The sequence below is a fragment of the Pleuronectes platessa genome, chromosome 15 (assembly GCF_947347685.1).
Source record: "Pleuronectes platessa chromosome 15, fPlePla1.1, whole genome shotgun sequence".
In the NCBI taxonomy this organism is placed as follows: domain Eukaryota; kingdom Metazoa; phylum Chordata; class Actinopteri; order Pleuronectiformes; family Pleuronectidae; genus Pleuronectes; species Pleuronectes platessa.
In genome coordinates, this window is record NC_070640.1 from 3,595,360 (window position 1) to 3,615,559 (window position 20,200).

Below are 20,200 nucleotides of genomic sequence, written 5' to 3' on the forward strand. Positions count from 1 at the left end.
CTTTACCCAGGTCATTTGGATCATGAAAAAATTAAAATAAATAGTCTTTTATTCTAAATTAAAATATATACTTTGTCTTTGATTCTTCATTAAAACAAATGGTTTGTCTATTATTTTTAATTAAAATAAATTATTTGTATTTTATTCTAATTTTAAATCAATAGTTTTTGTCTTTTATTCTGAGTTTTATTTTATTTTACATGTAAATGTTAATAATTAATCAATTGTAATAGTATGAATAGTATAAAAAAAAGTATAGTGGCATAATGATAACAAATTATACTGATGATAATAAAAAAATGATAACAACGATTATAAAGATATAATAATTATAGCATATAATAACTTTATATAGCACCTTTCAGGGTACCCGAGGACACTTTACAAATTAAGTAAAGCATATGAAGTAATAAATAAATAAAAATAAAACAAGCCAAGTGAAAATAATGCTTCAATGATAAGGAGTACAGTCAATCAAGTAATACAATTTGAGGTACTTGTACTTCTAGTATCACCATTTTTGTGAAACTTCACACTTTTACACAGAATTAAGTCTGAAAGAACAGTAAGTGTGTTGAAAAGGGGCTGAATGGTGAAACATGGCCACTGTAGAACCCACACAGCCTCACTGGGCCTTTCTCTGGTCCGTCTTATCTAAACTGAAACTATCAGCCATCAGATCTGGCGGTAAGCGCTCCTTTTAAACTCGATTGACCCGGCTGCACTGGTCTTGATGATCAGTGTCTGATGGCCGCCTGGCTTCGAGATTCACCGACATGTGACAGGACATCTAAGTTACACCAGCACTCAGCAAACTGCTCTCAACACTATGGACATAAACATTGGTTTTAGTATTTTAAGATGATACACTTGGGTTAGAAGTGCAACCATTAGTTTATGGTTTTTCGATGAATGGATGATGACTGTTAGTTCATGAAAGACTGAAAGTAGGTTTTATAGACTAACCTTCAATTTTGATGGACCAGAACAAAGCTGCCTAACACATAGGTCTGCCTTGAAGTTCTGTCTTATTGCTTTACAAAGTCTTCTTAACTCACATGATCGAGAGCTTCTAATTGTTGTGTCCTCTTTTCCCCCCTAACTTTTCTAATTGATTAATCTGGTTATTATTTCCTTAGTTATTATTGTACTTTTGCTCTTAAAAATGTCAGAGTATTGTGGAAATGGTCATCACTTGTTTTGTCTCACCATAAATTGTATATGCAGGACCTGACAGCTTGTTTGGATCGCCCTCTGGCGGCTGGCTGCAGTATAGGTCATAAAGCCTACCCATGACAAACAGATAACAGTAACTACTGTACATTAAAAGCACTGGTGCATTTCAGTCATTTGCTTATCAGTTGCTTCAGATAAGATGTCTCTAAGATTAACATGACTGTTAAATTTGCTTCCGGAATATTCATTGTTCCCTCACTGCCCCAATCAGAGCATAATAAGTAACTTTTTATTACTACCTGAAAATGGTTTTATTACATTTGCTAGCCAGTGTTAAGTTTCTATTTCCAGAAATATGCTCTCAAGGATTTCATAGGTTTCGAAGGTGCAACAGGGCCTCCTGAGCTACAGACTCGCTGCTCGATTTTGCAAGGATGGTTCGGTGGAGTCTCTCCTCTAGACCAAAGTGCAGTACCATAAAAACAGGTATGGTACGCCCCAAAACCCCCCAAAGATGTCAAAAGTATTATAACGTAAAGATATCAGTTGTCTGAGATGATAACTGATATGAGCAAATCCTGCCTTCTTGTAAAACACTCTCCCTAATGTCAGAGAAACGAAGCTGTAGCCTCTTTGACTCTGCTTGTTACTGTCGGGCGCTCTCGTGTGTAGTAGCACTAAGGTCAGAAATGTTGAATTCCTACCAAAAGGTGCTTTTAAGGGAACATCACTGATTTGAGACACTGGCATCTAACGCCAAGTCCTCACTGAGTACAACTGCACATCTGAATATATTGTTTAAATTCATATTATATATGTTTTGTTACCAGAGGAAGTTATGTCTGATAAATTTGACCCACAAGACGTTAACTTGAGGAAGACGAGGGAAGCAGCTCCAACTTTTAGATAGATAGATAGATAGATAAATAGATAGATAGATAGATAGATAGATAGATAGAGAGAGAGAGAGAGAGAGAGAGAGAGAGAGAGAGAGAGAGAGAGAGAGAGAGAGAGAGAGAGAGAGAGAGAGAGAGAGAGATAGATAGATACTTAATGATCCCGAGGGAAATTTAGGACAAAAAGTCAAAATGCATACCTGTCGGGTAAATAAATATAAAAGAAGTGGAATAGTCTAATCCGTTATATGCTAACAAAAAAAAAGGATGTTCATCAAGCCACTACAGCGTTGACCTCTCAGACTCTCAACTCACTTTTTATTCACAAAAAGTCCAAAGTCGGCCGATGAAGTGAGGGTGCCATAAAAAACACATAAAGCCCATGTTTAGGATTAATAAACCTATCAGATCACTATGTGCATTGTCTTCCCTTTATCCCTGCACAAACAGCCACACACTGGTGGGAGGGCTGCAGATGATGGGCTGCTGTGATAAAGCGGCAATAAAAGCAGGTGTTTGGAGAAAATCCTCCTCTCTTGACAGAATAATCACTGACAACCTCTCAGGTGAGTCGCTCCTTTCCTCTGGGATCTTAACAAGCAAAGTCTGGGACCGCACACGAACGCTTTTTTTTTATATTTATCTGAGAATCCAAGTAACTATGTTCTACTTTCCTTTAATCTCAAACTCCTTTCTGTGAAATCATCAGGCAGAAATATTTCCGTCTCTCTTATGTTCACAAATACGTTAGATTTGAGAAATACATACAGATATTAACTTAATGATTTCAGGAGGATGAGAATCGACTAAACTCTGATATGTTCTGTATGATTTAAATAAGTGATCGATCTGGGTTCCAATTTGTTCCTGAAGTGTGGGGGGGGGGGGACTAAATTAGTTCAGGTGGTTTTTATTCGCAAATTAGTTTGTCTTTTCACACATGACAATGCAGGGGGGGGGGGGGGCTATTGATGTGGTGATGATACTTCTCCAGTTTGCGATGGAGTAAAGTTGGATAAGCTTTGTTGCCGACAGGAAAAGAGTGAAATCTGATGTGTGTGTTTGCACAGATATGAACTGTGTCTCTTGTGTTTGTGCTTCTGTGTTTTGGAAAACAGCTCCTGACTTCAAGAACCACTTTTTGTGACACTTGACTCATCAATCTGGGACAATGCAGCTGAACCCCGTCCTCGTGACTCTCTGCCTTCTCGGCGCAGGTAAAAAAATTATATCCACACAGACTTTTTAAAGAAATTGTTGGTACCACTATCAAATGAGGTTTCCCTAAAGAAAGAGTTGCTGTACTTGATGCTATTATTTATCCTTTGGTAATAAACAATTCATCATAGCATTATACATCCAAGTCATATTGAGAACATATTTATTGCCAGGTTGGTTGAAATCCCACGCCTCTGTGTTTTCTGCTTGATAAGGATGCAGTAATAAACGTTGGCCTTCCATTCATCAATGTTTCTCACTTTTCTATAACAGGCGTGTGAAGGTTTAGTGGTTTATTAAGGATTGTATTGATTAAAGATGCTAAACTCATGTTGGTCTAGATTTTAAGAAAGTAGCTGAACCAGTTAACTCAACCTGGCAACACAAACCATGCTCTTCATATATCTTGTGATTGATTTACGAAGCTTTACTTAACTATTTATCAATCATCTATTAAGCCAGTATTAAAAGTAATAAACCCTTTGATAAATTGTACCATGAGAAAAGGTCAAACCAGAACTTATTTTTCTCCACTGGGAACCATCTGAAACTGATTCTGTGTGAGACCTCTGATCCATAAATACAAAAAAGTTCAAAAAAACAATATCAGCATATAAGGTTATGTATTCTTCTAATCTCGTAAAAAAATTCCTCTTGGCGGTCTTTTCCATGCAATAAACTGAGATGATGTAATGGACATTAAGGCGTGGAACAGTGAGCCTCATTTTCTCTCAGAAGTCCAAACCGTACCTTTTTTTATTGGCTTGTACCAAACCCAAACTCAACCTTTACCCGTGCAACACCCAGCTAATCTTTCACTCGATGGCCCGGTGATCAATCATGTCATGGTGTTGCCACATTCATTTATTGTGGAGGAATCTAATAAATAACGAGGATAAAATTGTGCTGGAAATATTTAACATTATTAACTTTTGTCTACTGCAAATTAAATGTATGGCTTCACAACGATCTGAAAATAAAGGAGCTTTCAGATGCTGCATTACCTTATGGTTGATGGTTGAAGGTTGATAGCTGCAGTCATAAATGTTGAAAGTGTTTGTTAAAAGGGTTAGACACAGTTATTGTGGCACTAAACTGGTGCTGGTGAGTTAAAGATTACGTTTATTACTGACTACATATCCTCATTGTAAAACATGTCCTGTGCCGCATTAATTACATAACGTCATGCCATGGACGTGTCTTAAATATTTTGCCGCACATACTGTTGAATAAACAATGCTAGATTTCAATGACTCTTTTTCAACCCTTTTCTGTCTTTTGGCTCTTTCTGTCACAGTGGCTTTGTGTCGAGGGCAAACGGAAGCACCAGTCCCCGCTACAGCTGTCCCCGCTACAACTGGGCCAGTCCCCGCCACAACTGTGCCAGTCCCCGCTACAACTGTGCCAGTCCCCGCTACCACTGTGCCAGTCCCCGCTACCACTGTGCCAGTCCCAGCTACCACTGTGCCAGTCCCCGCTACCACTGTGCCAGTCCCCGCTACCACTGTGCCAGTCCCCGGTACCACTGTGCCAGTCCCAGCTACCACTGTGCCAGACCCCGCTACCACTGTGCCAGACCCCGCTACCACTGTGCCAGACCCCGCTACCACTGGGGCCCCTGTGACAGACCCCACTACCGCTGGGCCTGTGGAAGACGTTTCCACTGGGCTTTCCGATGGCGCCATAGCTGGCATCACCATTGGCTCCATCGCTGGAGTGGCTGCAGTCGGTGAGTACAGTGCACGAGGACGCTGGAGGCCGGTTCTCACCAAGAAAACAAAACCGAGGAAAAGTTTCGGATTGGTAGAAGCAAAATATTCCCAACTGGGACGTTTTAAAGTCCAGATGAGTCAAACTTACGACCTCGTGATTTAGAGGCATGTGAAAATGATAAGATGATACGCGACTTACCTGCTTTGCCATCTTATTATCATATAACTCAACATCCACAATTTTAACTTTTTTTCACTGCAATATAAATTTAGCTTTTTTACTCAGACTTGGTATTTGAGCATTTTGATGAAGTGCAACTTTTCCTCTAGTATTTCTTAATCAGAGTTTTTATATCGAGCTTTGCTACAATCGGGTATTTGTTTGTTCCATCTTTTCCTATAAATGAAATGAAATAGACTTCAGTGTGAATCAGCCGTCAATCTGACCCAGGGGCAGTTCGACTGTCGAGCAGCGAGCAAACACACGCAAGCTAGCAATACAAGATAAACGAAGGCAAAAAACTAGAATGTAATGAGTGAACAGGTCGTGAACAAACACTGAAAAGCATCTGTCTATCTTTTTTCTTACAGGTGGTGGTATCTTTGGTTTGTTGAAGTTCACCGGGAGGGTCTGAGAACAGTTCGAGCTCAACAGCAGTTTAAATATTAAAGCATAGAAAACAATAACCATCCTAAACTGATTAATTAGTGCCCATATTAAACGGATAAAGAAAAAGGCCCAAATGTCAGAAAGACCCAATAAGAGAATACATATTTGTTTTTACTCTAGAGGATGAATTAAAGGGCCGGGAGGAAGACATGTGTAGATTGGGAAACATCCCATAGTTGATCAAAACCTGTTTTGCTATATAGAAGTTAATTACAAAAACTATACGAGTCACTTTATTAAAAATTTAAAAGAAACTGCTAAGGTGTTTTATTAGTTTTTTATTTTTTAATCTGTAAATATTAACAATAATGAGACGGTTTTCCTTATATGTATTTTTTTATATTTGGAGCAGGTGCAGAGGGAGAAAAATAGATTACCGCTGGGATTTTGAATTGATTTTGAATTGAAAGTATATATTTTAATATGGAGCAAAAACTGTGAAATCACTACATATCTTTAATAAATGACTCTTTCCCCTTACTTTAAAGTGGCATTTGTGATTTTTTTATTACATCTGGTTAATGTGACGATAGCTGAAGATGTCGGAGCAAAGTCCAGATGTTGATTGTGTAAGTACATCCCAGCAAACCTGCTTTGTTTGCTCCTTTTATGAGGATATTGAGGTTTCGGTGTGTGTACATGACAAAGATGGTTTCTACTCGGTTTCACTTTGATAAAGACCGAACACGACAAGTTATTTATTTATGGAAATTAAATATGGACCAAAGTTCTTCTTGCTGAGTTTTCAACCGCATCGTCAGTGGATATTGGGCGTCAAACATAATCGACTTGTCTTGACTTAATAGTTAATAAGGCACATAATAATAAGGGCAGCAGCCCAAGTGGTCAAAATGTGAATTCATTTTAGTGCTACTTCAAATTGTTACCTCCTCTACCTGATAACGTACGTTATAAAGTCAAAATTCAGAAAGAATCAAAGTTTAATACATCGATACTTCCTTGTCGTTTGGAATCTTTGGTCCAGGTCATGTCGGCTTGGCGCTAGAAACTGAGCCATAAAGAGGTTGTTGGTCCTACTCCAACATTCTGTGGCACCAAGTTTAATACGATTGTTTAAAAGTGTAATTTAGACAAACAGCTAAGCTCAGTTAACCGGCTGCTGGCTTGAGCTTCATATTTCATGGACAGATGTGAAACTAGAAATAATCTTCTCATTTAACCGTCCGTGATAAGGCGAGTAAGCTTATTGTTCAAAATGTGAAACTATTAGGCCACAATAAGGTTATTTAAACTTGAACTTTCTTTTATCCCTTTGAATAAAGACCTAAACCACAAGACTTCATGGCTTATTTTTGTTCTTTGTACTGATGCTGTAGAAAATTATGTAATATTGCAAAAAAACTGATTCCTTGGTCACAAGCCAAGAAGATAAACATAAACAGGCACATGTTATTCCAGATAGCATTTGAGTCAGAAAACATTTAACAGCTATACCAGATGATGAGTTAATCTTCCATATGCATAATGTGTTTAAATATAACTATTGAGAATGGGTTATGAAAGCAAATATAAACAAGCTGTGGTTAAGTGAAACCTAACCATTTGCTTTTAAGGGCCAAAACCCTGATGTTAGTGCTACAGTTCTTTTGAGGTAAATGCAGGTAACTCATTGGCAGATTAATCTTTACCTGTTAATAATCCACTGTTAATCAAAAAATTTGTATTATTAATTGTTAAGATAAAAAATATTTGACACGTCATTTCAAACAAGATAATAATTGATCGTTTTGTACAGCCGCTGAAGAGTTGATGATCAGGTGAAACTCAGGAGCAGGTTTTCAGAGTGGACTTTACCCGGCAGGAGGCGGCCACGGGTTTATGGGTCGGTCATTAGCTGTGGAAGTGTCAACATGGCGAGTGCTCGTTAAGAACACTGAAAGCATCGCTGCCCCTAAATCACAGTTAAGACCCTGAGCTGTGTGATTGGCCCATATGGTGTGGAAAGGGGGGGGGGGGGGGTGCACATGCTGGGGGAGAGGAGTGTCCCATCGGAGCATATTTGCAAAGATGAAAATTAAATGTTTTTATTAAATTAGTCTTATATAATCCAAGTATTTAAGGATAGGCTCTTTCATGTGACCCCCCCCCCCCCCCAGAACTCAGAGTATGAGTGTGTGTGTGTGTTTGTACTTGTGTTCAACTTGTGTCCACACAACCATGATTTGATAAATGAACCCCTGTATATGTATCTAAATATTTACATTTATATATCTATTCAAGATTTCAAGAATCAAAAAAGGAAACACGGTTCTTTCATCTACCAACGGTTTTACATAATAAGTTAAAAGAGAATAAAAGAGAATCTAACTAAGCTATGTTGATACAAAAGAAAAACTATATGCAAAAGACACATAACGTATATACAATTGAAGTTTTGTAAATGTGAAGTAGAATCGTAGTATAACGGCTGTTTTAATGCTTTATCCTAATTCTCACTTTGATAACTAAGTGAAAAAATTACACATTCATGGCTCAAAGGTCCAGTGTGTAGAATTCAAAGGCAAAACTGAATGTATACAATTTTGTGTTGAGATCATTGTGTGTCATTGTGATTTCAGTATGTTAGAATGAGCCTTCGATAGCAACACAAGGCTCCTCTCGCACATTTCTACACTCGCTGAAGGTCGATATTCTTCTGTGTGTCCATGAAACTCCCCGACACTCACGACCCTTTTGTTCCAGACTCAACACCGACTGTGTGAGAGGCTCAGTTTGTGTTACAGCTGCAACAACACACAGACCTCTGCTGCTGATAACTGGATATGTTCTCATGTCGGCCTTGTTACCAGCAGAACATCTGTCTGAGGCGCAAACACACACGCACACACACACACACACATTTCTCTTTCCTCAGGCGTTAAAAAGCTCAGTGGCTCAAGGACAAGAGTTCACTAAGAGAGGAAACATGGTGTCCACAGTCGACCCTTCACTGATTTTATAATATTCAGGGACGTTGTTGGATATCAGATATGAACCAGTAGCTCTGTGGTTTTCACCTGATAAACCAGGTCCTTCTTATTCCTTATGGTCCAACAATGATCTGACAGTTCTGTGTGGGTAAGTGACACACAGCGTCCTCTAGTGGTGCAGAGGGGGACTAGCACCTCTGTCACGTGGCCTTGCCGCATGTGGGTCAGAGGTCGCACTGGCACAAATCCAGCCTGACAAAAAGCCTGGACCTTATATCACCGATCAATGTTTTTATATAAAGGACGGATGAAATGACTGAACGTTATGTGCAGAGAGTCACTCGTAATAATTGATTCACAGAATTATCGCCGATGCTGCAGTTCCTCCTCAGAATCAGAAACATGGATCGATTGAACCTGATTCACAGCAACAAAGGGGAGGCTTCATTTTTAAACCCACTGAACTCTACCTGCACGGCATCAAACGACAGACACACAAAGGTTAGTGAATAAATACTGGGATATTTAATATTTTCCAACATATTATTTCCTCGGGAGCTCAAAGACAAAGGAACACAGGTAATAAAACCATCATGACAACAGAAACACGACATTCAACGTTTGTTAAAGTTGTTTTTTTTGTCTCCTGGAAAGTGCAAATATTCGCTAAAATGTCTACCACAGTAACTTTAAAGATATAACGAGTCCAACGTTGTGTTTTCCTCTGATCCCACGAGCCCCCGAGTGGCCACAGGAGTTTGTCATTGCTGCTCGGTGGAGTTGAGCAGAGATGTCTGTCGGAGAGGATGAGCTGAGTGAAGAGCATCTGGTTAAACACACAGTATAACGCTTGTATTGTTGGTTTAACATTCCTTCCCAGCTTCCATTCGGTTGCCTGAATAAATAACGGGATGATAAAAATGAACGGATGATGCAGCCTCAATTGAGTTTTCAATGTAAAGTCAGCTTTACTTTACTTCCTGGGGGGGGGGGGGGGGGGGGGGGGGAGTACTGCCGATGCATATTTATACAGCTGCTTTGGTATACCAGGCTTTTTCCCGCAGTTGAGATACATTCACCTCGCGGCCCATAAATACTGTACAAAAATAAAAATGTGCTTTGACATAAAAACATCCCCTGTGCATCCGTGGGTTTCCACTGGTCCCAGCTGAAAACCAGCATCCGTTGTCATATCCCTGGCATCATATTAAATAAGAATACATGATATACTGGAGTCAGTGTGTGGGATATCTTTCAAGTCCATGTGTCCATATTCAAAGTGAGAAAAACAAATCCACACACTTGGCAAAAAGGGTCCATGAAGAGCTGGAAATGTTATTTTTGAAATGAAAATGAACTAGAATGAAGTGAAACATCATTTTCTGAGTCCAGTGCTGCGTGTGCACTGTGGTGGTGACGCCCCGGAGCTGGATCTCTAATCTGGATCTCACTTCCACCTAATGTGTGACCTCAGTGCAAAGTGCAGTCACATCCACCTTCGTAAGGTTCAAGGGTTTTTTATTCTTCCTCCACTGCAACTTTGTAATGGCAGAACATGTCCACTAGGCGGAGCTCTCTCCCCGCAGGCTTAGTCTGCGTTCACAGGCCCAGTCGTTGGTGCAGCTCCTTCCTCCTCCTCCTCCTCCTCCCCCCCTCCTCCTCCTCCTCCTCCTCGGCGTCTAGAGCCGACATGTCTGATACTTGGCGTGCGGGGAGGTGGTCAGCTCGTAGAAGAGCACGTAGGCGTTGCTGCTGCGGACCTGACTGGAGGACATGGGGCTCACCCTGCAGAGGACAGAACACACGTGTCGTTAAAACACTGGAAACACACATGGCTTTGTGTTCTTAGAGAATTTTAATGTTTATAAGATCACACATCTTTCTGCCAGGCTGATAAAGTGCTATGATGACGTGAGAGTAGATGTGAGTGGCTACCTGCAGTCGTTGTAGCTGTACCACTCCCCCAGCGCCTGGTTCTTGCAGTACGCTGTGTAATGGCCTCCCAAAGTATTTCCCGAGTGGTTGGACACTGCGTACAGGTTGTACACGGGACGCTCTGCAGGGACAGACACAACGCTCGTCAGTCAGCGCTCATCACATCTAAACGACGCTTCGGAAAAAGTGAAAGACTCGTCCGGGTACTCACCGCTGCTCTCAGAGGCGAACTCCCGCAGGTCCAGCTCCTTGAGAGGGAAGTTCACGTACGTGGAGAGTTTGCTCGCTCGGACGTTCGAGTCGGAGAAACGCTTCAGGTCTGAGAGGAACGTTCGGTCAAGGAAACCAAACTGATTCAAATTACCATTATATTTGACATATTAGACATTTCAGAATGTCCTGAATTTCCCTCGGGATTAATAAAGTATCCATCTATCTTCAAATAAAGTAAATGCATTCAGTTAAACCTTTAAATGCACTTTATATTTGATTTTACTTCACTTCGTGTAGTTGTTTGTCAGCTCATCGAATATGATGCACTGACAACTTCAGTAGTAGTTAAACTCGTCATTTAAACTTTACTGTGTTTGCTACGTTTCTTTATTACATCCTTTGGGCCGTGGGTGTGTGGCCCTCACTCTCAAAACTGCATCCTACGTAAGTAAAGAGCTGCAGGTGTGTGTGTCTGTTTGACTGAAGACAGAGGCTGAGCTTAAACACAAACAGCAACACAGGCACCGACTACCCGCAGCAGGTTTTGTGCAGAGGCACTTTTGTGTTTATTTATCCGAACGAGCCAACGCACGAAAAGCTCTGGAAAGCTGAGTGGAACTTCCTTGGTGAGAGACTCGTTGACAAACCAGACTAGACAGACTAGATGGATTGGTCAGCAGGTATGTAGGAAGTAAGGTATGTAGGTATGTGGGTAGGTAGCTGCTGTAAGTGTCACAAAGGCGTGAGTGAAAGGATACGGAGCACGAGGATCTGAGGGAACTTCTGGATGCAGAATCGTTTGGTGCATTTCCTTCTGGTTTTGCATTTCTTGCACGTCTGAGAGAAAACGAGACAAACACAGTTAGAGTCAGTCTGCTGCTGAATCACATCACATGTCACCTCCAGAAGAGAATTGGGGACCAAGGAGGGAGGAGCCTCTTACCGGCCTCTCGTCTCCATCCAGCACATCTTCTTTAGTAAAGAGTCTCAAACAGTCTTTGAGACTCACTTCGCCTGAGCTCTTCTGTGGAGACGCGGAGGAGGTCGGTGTCAATACAGGTCAAACTTCAAGACTCAATAGACTAGCTAACACTTCTTTAACAGGTATTGATGTGTAGAAACCCTTTGGAAAGTGAGCGTGAGAGTGTGTGAGTGTGCTGACCTGTGCGATCGGTATCGATAAGTCCCAGAACGGATCGAACACAGTGGAGCGGAAACCACAGACGGAGCAAGTCAGGGAACTTTTCAACTGTCCCACGAATAAATCTACACACAGAGACAGAAGATGGAGGATTAACTTTAACGTTCGATTGTGGCTTGAGATCATTTTGCAATCACTAAATCCAACAAAAACTCACCCACTACTTTGCTGTCCTCTCGCTCCAGGTACATGTTCCACATTCTCCTGCCTTTCTCCTCGTCCCTGTGAACAACACGATCATTTCAGATATTAGAAGAAATCCTGAACTCACAGGTGCAGCAGCGCTACTGAGCAGCGAAGGGGTCGGGGACTTACGAGAGGTGGTCGAGGTCGTGGGCCGACACCTTGGGGCAGACTGTCACTCTGTTCACCTCGTTATGGAGTCCGTCCAATAGCATGCGCAGAAACTCCTGAGCGTCCTGTTGACTGCGGAGAGACAGAGAAACCGTCAACGACATTGTTTCAACTGGCATTTCACTTCTTATATTAAGTCTAGTAAGCAGATTTAAATGAGATCAAAGCTGAGAGTCGGGCCGAGGGAGAAACTTACTTGCAGCCGACAAATTTGGGAGCGAATCTCTGGATCTGGTTCCTGAAGTCGGACGGACTGACGGCCTCGTTGTTCACAGACGTCCACAGACTTTGAGTCAGTTTAGCAAACTCTGAGACAGGAGACGGAGGAAAGAGAACACGGTTATGAAAATTTGAAATGAAATGTGGATTTTCAAAAGAGGGAATTGATCCCCTGGAAACAATGTGATTGGGTCAGACACACAAGAGGTTTCCAGCCTGGGAATATAAAAACTAAACCACATTATAAAACTGCAGCACAAGAAAAACATGGATATGTACCGAACATTGGAAAATAAGTGTTTTTAATTACAACACAAAAGCCATGTAGGAGTCAGTTTATGAATTTCCATGCTGAATGATGGATGAATTCTGGTCTGGATCCAGGCGATAGTTTTGAGTGTTTAATTGATTTCTCAAAAAATAATAAATGGATCTTTACGGAAAAAGTCTGGCACGTTCAGGGAACTGATATCGTTGAGTGAGTGAGATTTGGATTTAAGGGAACTTTCGGGCCTTGGTGGATGACACAGGTTCTCTGTGTCTTCCAGTGATCAGGGTTCAAAGCTCTGACGTCTTCAGAAATGATTTATTGAAGCAGAGCAATTAATTCCTGCAATTTGAAACTAAAAGACATATAAACCAATAAAATGTCACCTACTGCCGAGGCATGGGGTGACTCATGTTCCTCGTAACGATCTGATAGCGTGTCTCCGAGTCTCGTCTTACCTTCCATGAGAGCTGCACTCGAGCCACAGTTGTTGTTGAGGTCTGTGTGATGAACGTTCCTCAGGCAGTAGTCCCTCAGCTCCGGGGTGTTGCTCAGACATTGCAGGATGGAGTTCATGAAACACTGAAAATCACAAACACAGGAGAGGATTAACCAAATGTAGATGTGGAGTCAGGTGATGGTGTGAGTGGGTCAAAGTGCAGCGAGATACAGAGTTTATTATAAGGCCACAAAGTGGAGCAAGAGAACTCACCGTGTTGCCCAGGTTCCTCAGTCCCACCAGGCCTTGAGGACTCTTGTTCTGCTCAAAGAAACAAACAGAAGAGATTCTTGTTTATTCAAACAAATGTCAGGGAAAGATGAGTTTAACAGGAACGACCGAGAGGAGTCGAATAACATGAGACACACGGCAGAAAACCACCAGGGACGATCAGGTTGTTGGTCGATAAAGAAAAACTCTGACGAGCTCTGGACAAGATGGAAGCAGACGACAAACCTCAAGCTCACCGTGTCTTACTAGTATCCACACTTTGACAGAATTAAGGTACTTATATTTAGTTCTCTCCCTCACCAGTGTATTCTCGTGCACATCCCCGCTGAGCAGCTTGCACATGACTGCATGACCGCAACTGTGTTACATTCCTGAAGTGTGAATCAGCCTCACAGGACTGTGGAGCATTTATTCAACAAACTGGTATGACGGTCACACTGTTGCAGCAGCAGCAGCAGCAGCAGCAGCAGCAGCGTGCTGTAGACATAAGCTCCTGTTCCACACGCTCTGATGAGAAATGCCACAGTGTGTTCTGACCTTTCCCTCCACCGTGGAGCTCAACACACACACACACACACACACACACACACACACACACACACACACACACACACACACACACACACACACACACACACACACACACACACACACACACACACACACACACACACACACACACACACACACACACACACACACACACACCACGGTGACGTCCCACGAACATGTGATGCAGACTGATGGGAAAAGTTCCCCCCGAGAATCTGAGAACACAACGTGGAGCATCAACCAGCAGCTACACACTTTTCTGCTGCAGCCTGGTTGTGTATTAACTTGTGTTTCTACTTTGTACCTCTAGGTTAGTGAGGAAAGACCCTGTGTCCTTCACCCGACCCCACGAGGGTCTGTCCTACAACCTTGGCTGCTATGGTGAAAGGCAATGGGGACGGGGCAGACCACTGGGTCGGGGCAGACCACTGGGTCGGGTGTAGCTCGCCTCACGCTCGATGTCCGATTGGCTCCTGCCCCCTCGTGACCCTCAAAGAATAAGGGTTACAGATATTGGAGCGAGGGATAATACAAAACTATTATTTCTTATAAAAACAAACTAGTATCGTCTGCTTTATCTGTTCTAGATCGGGTTGATCGATTTGGCCAAATTACATCAAGATAAAAAGTGCTATTCAGATCAGTCTATATCCATAATTATCATGATATATCTTTAGTTTAATGACAGATCTTTGCTCTAAGTGAAGTTTAGAAACTCGTCTTTATGAGCAGGGATAGATTAACACTTAGATCAATTACATATTGATTCAGAGTTACATTGAACTTTTGCTATATCGTTATTGCAGAAAATAACATGCTCATGATTCAGGAGACATTTTATTGCATAAGGTTTAATAAGTTTAATTATGGGTGGCGGCTGTGGCTCCTTCAGTCTGCCTGCCTGAGTGTCCTCGGGCAGGAAACTGACCCCTCAAAGATGTGGGACAGAAAGATCCCAGCTTATAGAAGCACTGTGCGAATGTGTGTGAAGTGATTTGAGTGTTTGTCACAACTGGAAAAATCACCTTCACCATTTAAAAGAAGAGAGAGATTGATCTGAACGTCACAAACCAGATAACACACCGGTTATTAACTGCTGTGAACTCATCAATATGCTTTAATCCCCCGTTCCCTGTCGGTGTGTGTGCGCTCATTAACAGGTGACACACCTCCCTCTGACCTGCAGCTCATCCCGACCGAGGGAACATAGTGACTGAGTAACGTGGTGACTCAGAAGCAGCGGTGTCACGCATCAGCTCCTCTGCTGACGGCCGAGGAGCTGCAGGTGACAGCGTCAGGGTGGAGGAACACATGAGGGCACAACACCAGCAGAGATGTTGTGCAGACTGTAAACGGAGCAGCGGCGTCAGCTTCCTGTTAATCACTGAATGATGGCGTGCTCTGATTGGCTGTTGTCAGGGTAAACAGGTGGAGGGTTGTCAACTATACTTGTGGTTATCTTAGCAAATGCATGACATCAGCGTTACAGGGGTCACACCATGGGCTGGACATGAAGACGGCTGACATGACGGAGCCACAAACGGGAAGCCAAGTCATCTTGATCGCCCCCTGGTGGCTGGCTGCAGTACAGGGCATGAATCTCCCCTCCTCCACGTTAACACGGGATATGGACAAAACTAAAAAGTCAAAGCACACATTGAACAAGTTGTCTAGAAAGTTTCTGTTATCTTATGTTGTTCTAATCACAAGCAATTTCCAGGAAAAGAGGGTCGGGACGTTTTTCAAAAGTTTGTGTTTCTCATCTGCAGAATGCGGTCGGGAGAAGAACCTGTTGTCCTGGTCAGGACGTTCGGTGAAGAGGTTCACAGCCTCATGATGGTTATCACATTGTTCCTAAAGCTGAAAATAGAACAGTGACACTATCAGCTCATAACAGCCGGCTGGGTTGAGATTATTTTTCTCCTGTGCTCTGTTTGTTTGAAGGTGACCATATGGTGCGAGTGCCAATCCGCCGCTGTGCTCCGGTGGACACCGACCAGCCGGGCTTGGCACGCTAAATAGATCAAGGAGGCGATGCGCTGGGCCACAGAACGTTATGTCCTGAACCAGCTTTACATGCTCGGTTAAAGCCGACGCACTGTGAGGAAAGAGGCAACACTCACTCCTGATCGGCGGTGCCAGCGATGCCACTCCCACAGAAACAGTATAAACAACGTCTGCACTGTTGTAGCAGCGAAGGAAAAGATCCAATTAAACTGTACTCAAACACAAAGACTTCTCTTAAACTGAGAGAAAGATATGATATTTATGTATCGACTGTTGTATGAGAAATTATATCTGTATTGCTCAGGGAATTAAATTACAGAATGAACGGTGAAGTTAAAGGATCTGCAATTATTTGGTGTTTTTAATCAAGTGTTTATATTTTTTAATGCACAAACTCCACAACCTCTGGCTGCAGCTTCTCAGAGGTGAAGTGTTGCACCAGAAGCACAATCAGAATCAGGTTTATTGCCAAGTACGTTCACATACGTGGAGTTTTGGTGCTGCCACGCAGAACGGTGAAAACTGAGGGGGGGGGGGGGGGGGAGAGATAAGGCCAATTATTTTGTATTTGCTCAGCTCTTGACTTTTGCAGGTACTGAGAGAACGGGGAGAAGGATAGAGACAAGAGCTTAGAGCACAAGAGCAGAACGATAAGAAGAATGTTAAGAATGTGTGTTTCAGAGCTCTGCAGTTTGTGCAGGAGTGAATGTGCAAAGTACTGAAGTAAGATAGAAGATGTGAGGAGGGTGCTCATATGCATCGTGTTCATGAGAGGAGGGAAGATCCAACTTGATTTTTAGATTCTATTAAGTTGATTAATTGGGAAAATAACAGGACTGTTTAATAAATGATGAAAGTTATTGTTACTTTCACCTTTGACTTGAATTTTGTCAGAGGATCTGTCTCTGGGCATCATGAATGTCCCAATCAATCAATCAATCAATCAATCAATCAATCAATCAATCAGTCAATCTTTATTAATACAGTTTGCCGCAATTGTACAGGTTTTCTGTGTAAACCAACAACATCACCGATACACTCTCAGTTAAGAGAGTGACATGAGGTGTGACCTGTGACCTCAGCCTAACACATTCACACCTAATCCCTGCGTGGACACACACAGACACACACAGACACACACATATCTGCGGGGCTGCGCTATGTGTTAAGAATATGTACTGTACTGATGATAGGGTGACATGTCAGGACACACATTCCTTATCAGCAGAGCTCAGTCCTGTTACGCAAGCAAAGTCACGCTCAAATAGTTTCTCTCACCCCCCCCCCCACACCACCACCACCACACACACACACACACACAATGCTTTTGTGTGTGCCTTGTCAGCCTGTTCCTTCAACACTTAACAGCTGATAAGAGCTTAAAGGTCAGATGTGGACTTGAGCAAGTTGAAGACATTTCTGCACACAAAGATATTTTCTGATCAAAAACCCAAACGTCAGCCTCAGCAACAAATTCAACTGGTTTTCATTCACTCGCTGTTTGAGTCGCTGCTTCCTTATTTCACAGAGTCCATCGGTTTTGCTGCTGCAGTGTCACAGATACAGTCTGTGGATGTGAAGCACTGTAAAATACAACAACTACTAGTTTTATGTAAATATGCTAAGTTAAGAAAAGGTTTTTCTTTCAATAAATGTAAAACAACCGAACATATTTCTTCATATTATTCCAGTTAAACCAGTAAACTCATGGTTCTCAAGATATGTGCTGACTCCTCTGGTGACAGATATGTTATAGTGATATGTTCTGTCTACAATAATCAATAGGAAACATATACACAAATTAAAAAACTATGGCAACAACTACATGACAAGATATTAATAATATGATTTAAAGGTTCTATAAATATTGTGATAATATAGTTATAGTGAAGAATTTCGACCATGATAACAGTTTACTGAAAATCTGATATAATAACTATACAACACTGATATATTTATAATATATATATATATATATAACATGTACAAGTGAGTCATGCATAACAGTGCATGGGCAAGTGTGTACTTACAAGTACAAGTGCACAAATGTAAGTTTACAGAGTCAGTGAGGGACATGCAGCCATCATAAAACGTTTCTTATGTAAAAAAGTTTATATTAAAATGAGGATCTCAATAAAATAAATGATAATAATGATAATTAATGATAACAAATTATAATAGTGATACTAAACGATGGACAGAATGAGAGGAGGTGGACCCACCTTGGCCTGGTTGATGATCAGACCCATGAACGTGGACACAAGCGCGGACCGGGACAGGGACGGAGTCTTCCGCCGCTGCAGCTCGGGTCTGTCCAGCTGGAGAGAGGCCGGCTCCTCGGGCACCGTGACCGTGTAGGAGTGACGCAGAGACGGCATGTTGTTCAGGGAAGCGCCGCTGCCGCAGAGCCGGATCCGGTAATCAACGAGAGGAGCGAGAGACGGTGCGTTCAGGTTCCGGTGCGTTCAGGTCCCGGTGCGTCTGCAGCTCTGCGCCTGAACACAACTGCTGCTGCTGCTGCGTGGATCTCTGAGGTCAGTGACACTGAGGAGGTGTGTGTGTCTGTGTGTGAGCGTGAGTCTGTGTGCGACTGCTTTTACTGCGTTGTGTTCACGCCCACCTCCCGTACGTAGAAAACCTGTGTTGCATTCAAGTGCTGTTGGAAAACATTAACACTGTGAAACTATGACAGAAGATTAATAAACCAATACATTGAGATTTTCTATCCCAATCAAAACGTCTTCTCTTTATCTTCTATAGATTTCAAAACGTACTTATTAGAATATGTCTGATTTATTGGTCGCGCGATAATATCGGCAGTTATGGTCCTTTTACAGTTATTTTGCTATCAGTGTTTATCTTTGCAAACATTTGCAGAATAAATAATAACAAATATGTTGGTATCCTGTATTTGGATGATTCTGTGCTTTCTATTTATTTACATGAAATATTAAGGGTTCTATCACATTTCTTTGACCCTACAAAGCAGCTGAATGGTCACAGTGAGAATTTTTTGGGGAAAAGTCACATTATCATAAAATTTACAAATCAAAATGATTATAAATGCTCAAAATGACAGTTAAAAGAAAGTTAAAAAGTCAATTAAAGCGCATAAAGTTTAAAATACAATATAAGTGATTTGACCCAGTTATTCATGACCTTATCTTATTGGTAACTCTGATGCCTCAGTGTGTGAGCAGAGTTTTACTGTTGGAGCTGCGTGGAGCTTGTTTTAACTTTAATTTTACCTTTTAGTTCCTAAATGATTACATAAAAAACATCTGGGAGGTTGAACTTTGACCTTCAACCCCAACGGGACCAGGCGAAAACTGGACGTGACCAGCTGGACAATCGTTTAATCTTTAACAAACTTATATGAGATATTCATACATTTACATTGAATTCAAAATTAATTAGTAACTTGTGTGTGCGATAAATACTACGGCCCCTCAGTATCGATATTAGATTGAATGGACGACTCTTCTTGAACGTGTTCTTTTCAACTTCTTTCTATCATCTTCTATCCACATTTTATTGACAAGATGGTTTTAAGAGCAAAATACAGTCGGACATTTACAATCACGTTTCTCTCTTGTTTTCTAAACAACAGCAGGTAGTTGTCGTGTGCTGGCCGAAAACAAAAAGCTGAGCTGAGCTTCATTCCACCTCCAGAACCTTCCTCTCCTCTCAGAGTCTTGCTGACCCGACTGGACTTGGATCTTTGGACCGTGCGAGGATCTGACACAGGAACAGCTCTGAGTCTGATAAGAGGTTAACAGTCGGCCCGTAAACTTTACGGGTCCTTCTGTCCTCATGCACTCGCTCTCAACTTTAACAGAGGGAGCATTAAAACCAGCGAGCAAAGTCTGCTGCTGTCACAGAAACTCTCGCCTCTCAGCTGATGAACCAGGTGTTAAACCTACACAGCGATGCATATTATCAGAGGTTTTATGGCAGTTTACTTACTCATAAAAAAGCTAAAGACCCTGGAGGCTGTTGGGTGGAGTGAAGTGTTTGTTTTTTATGAAATTAAGCTAAAAATGTAAATATATTTAAGTTAATATGTTTTTTTCTTAGGGGAGTATGAATAACCACTTACATATTCCGACATTCCTGGCT

At 41.8% G+C, this 20,200-nt stretch overlaps 1 protein-coding gene across 1 annotated transcript; it reads right to left on the reverse strand.

The window, feature by feature from the left end:
* Window positions 1-9,104: 9,104 nt before the first annotated feature.
* On the reverse strand, window positions 9,105-18,641 carry LOC128457546 (ubiquitin carboxyl-terminal hydrolase 2). Its single transcript, XM_053442290.1, has 12 exons — window positions 18,304-18,641; window positions 13,505-13,552; window positions 13,251-13,374; window positions 12,502-12,613; window positions 12,267-12,377; window positions 12,109-12,173; window positions 11,913-12,016; window positions 11,694-11,774; window positions 11,509-11,587; window positions 10,749-10,856; window positions 10,538-10,658; window positions 9,105-10,387 (listed from the first exon to the last, which is right to left on the reverse strand). Exons 1-12 carry the CDS (start codon window positions 18,457-18,459, stop codon window positions 10,282-10,284), a joined length of 1,215 nt encoding a protein of 404 aa, XP_053298265.1. The 5' UTR covers window positions 18,460-18,641; the 3' UTR covers window positions 9,105-10,281.
* Window positions 18,642-20,200: the final 1,559 nt, after the last annotated feature.

Excerpts from the sequence above, each read along its gene's own strand:
- LOC128457546 (XM_053442290.1), bottom strand. The coding sequence starts at position 18,459 with ATGCCGTCTCTGCGTCACTCCTACACGGTCACGGTGCCCGAGGAGCCG. Across the intron at positions 11,775-11,912 it reads TATCGATACCGATCGCACAG|AAGAGCTCAGGCGAAGTGAG; the intron begins GTCAGCACACTC and ends GCGTCTCCACAG. Across the intron at positions 10,857-11,508 it reads CCCTCAGATCCTCGTGCTCC|ACCTGAAGCGTTTCTCCGAC; the intron begins GTATCCTTTCAC and ends CGTTCCTCTCAG.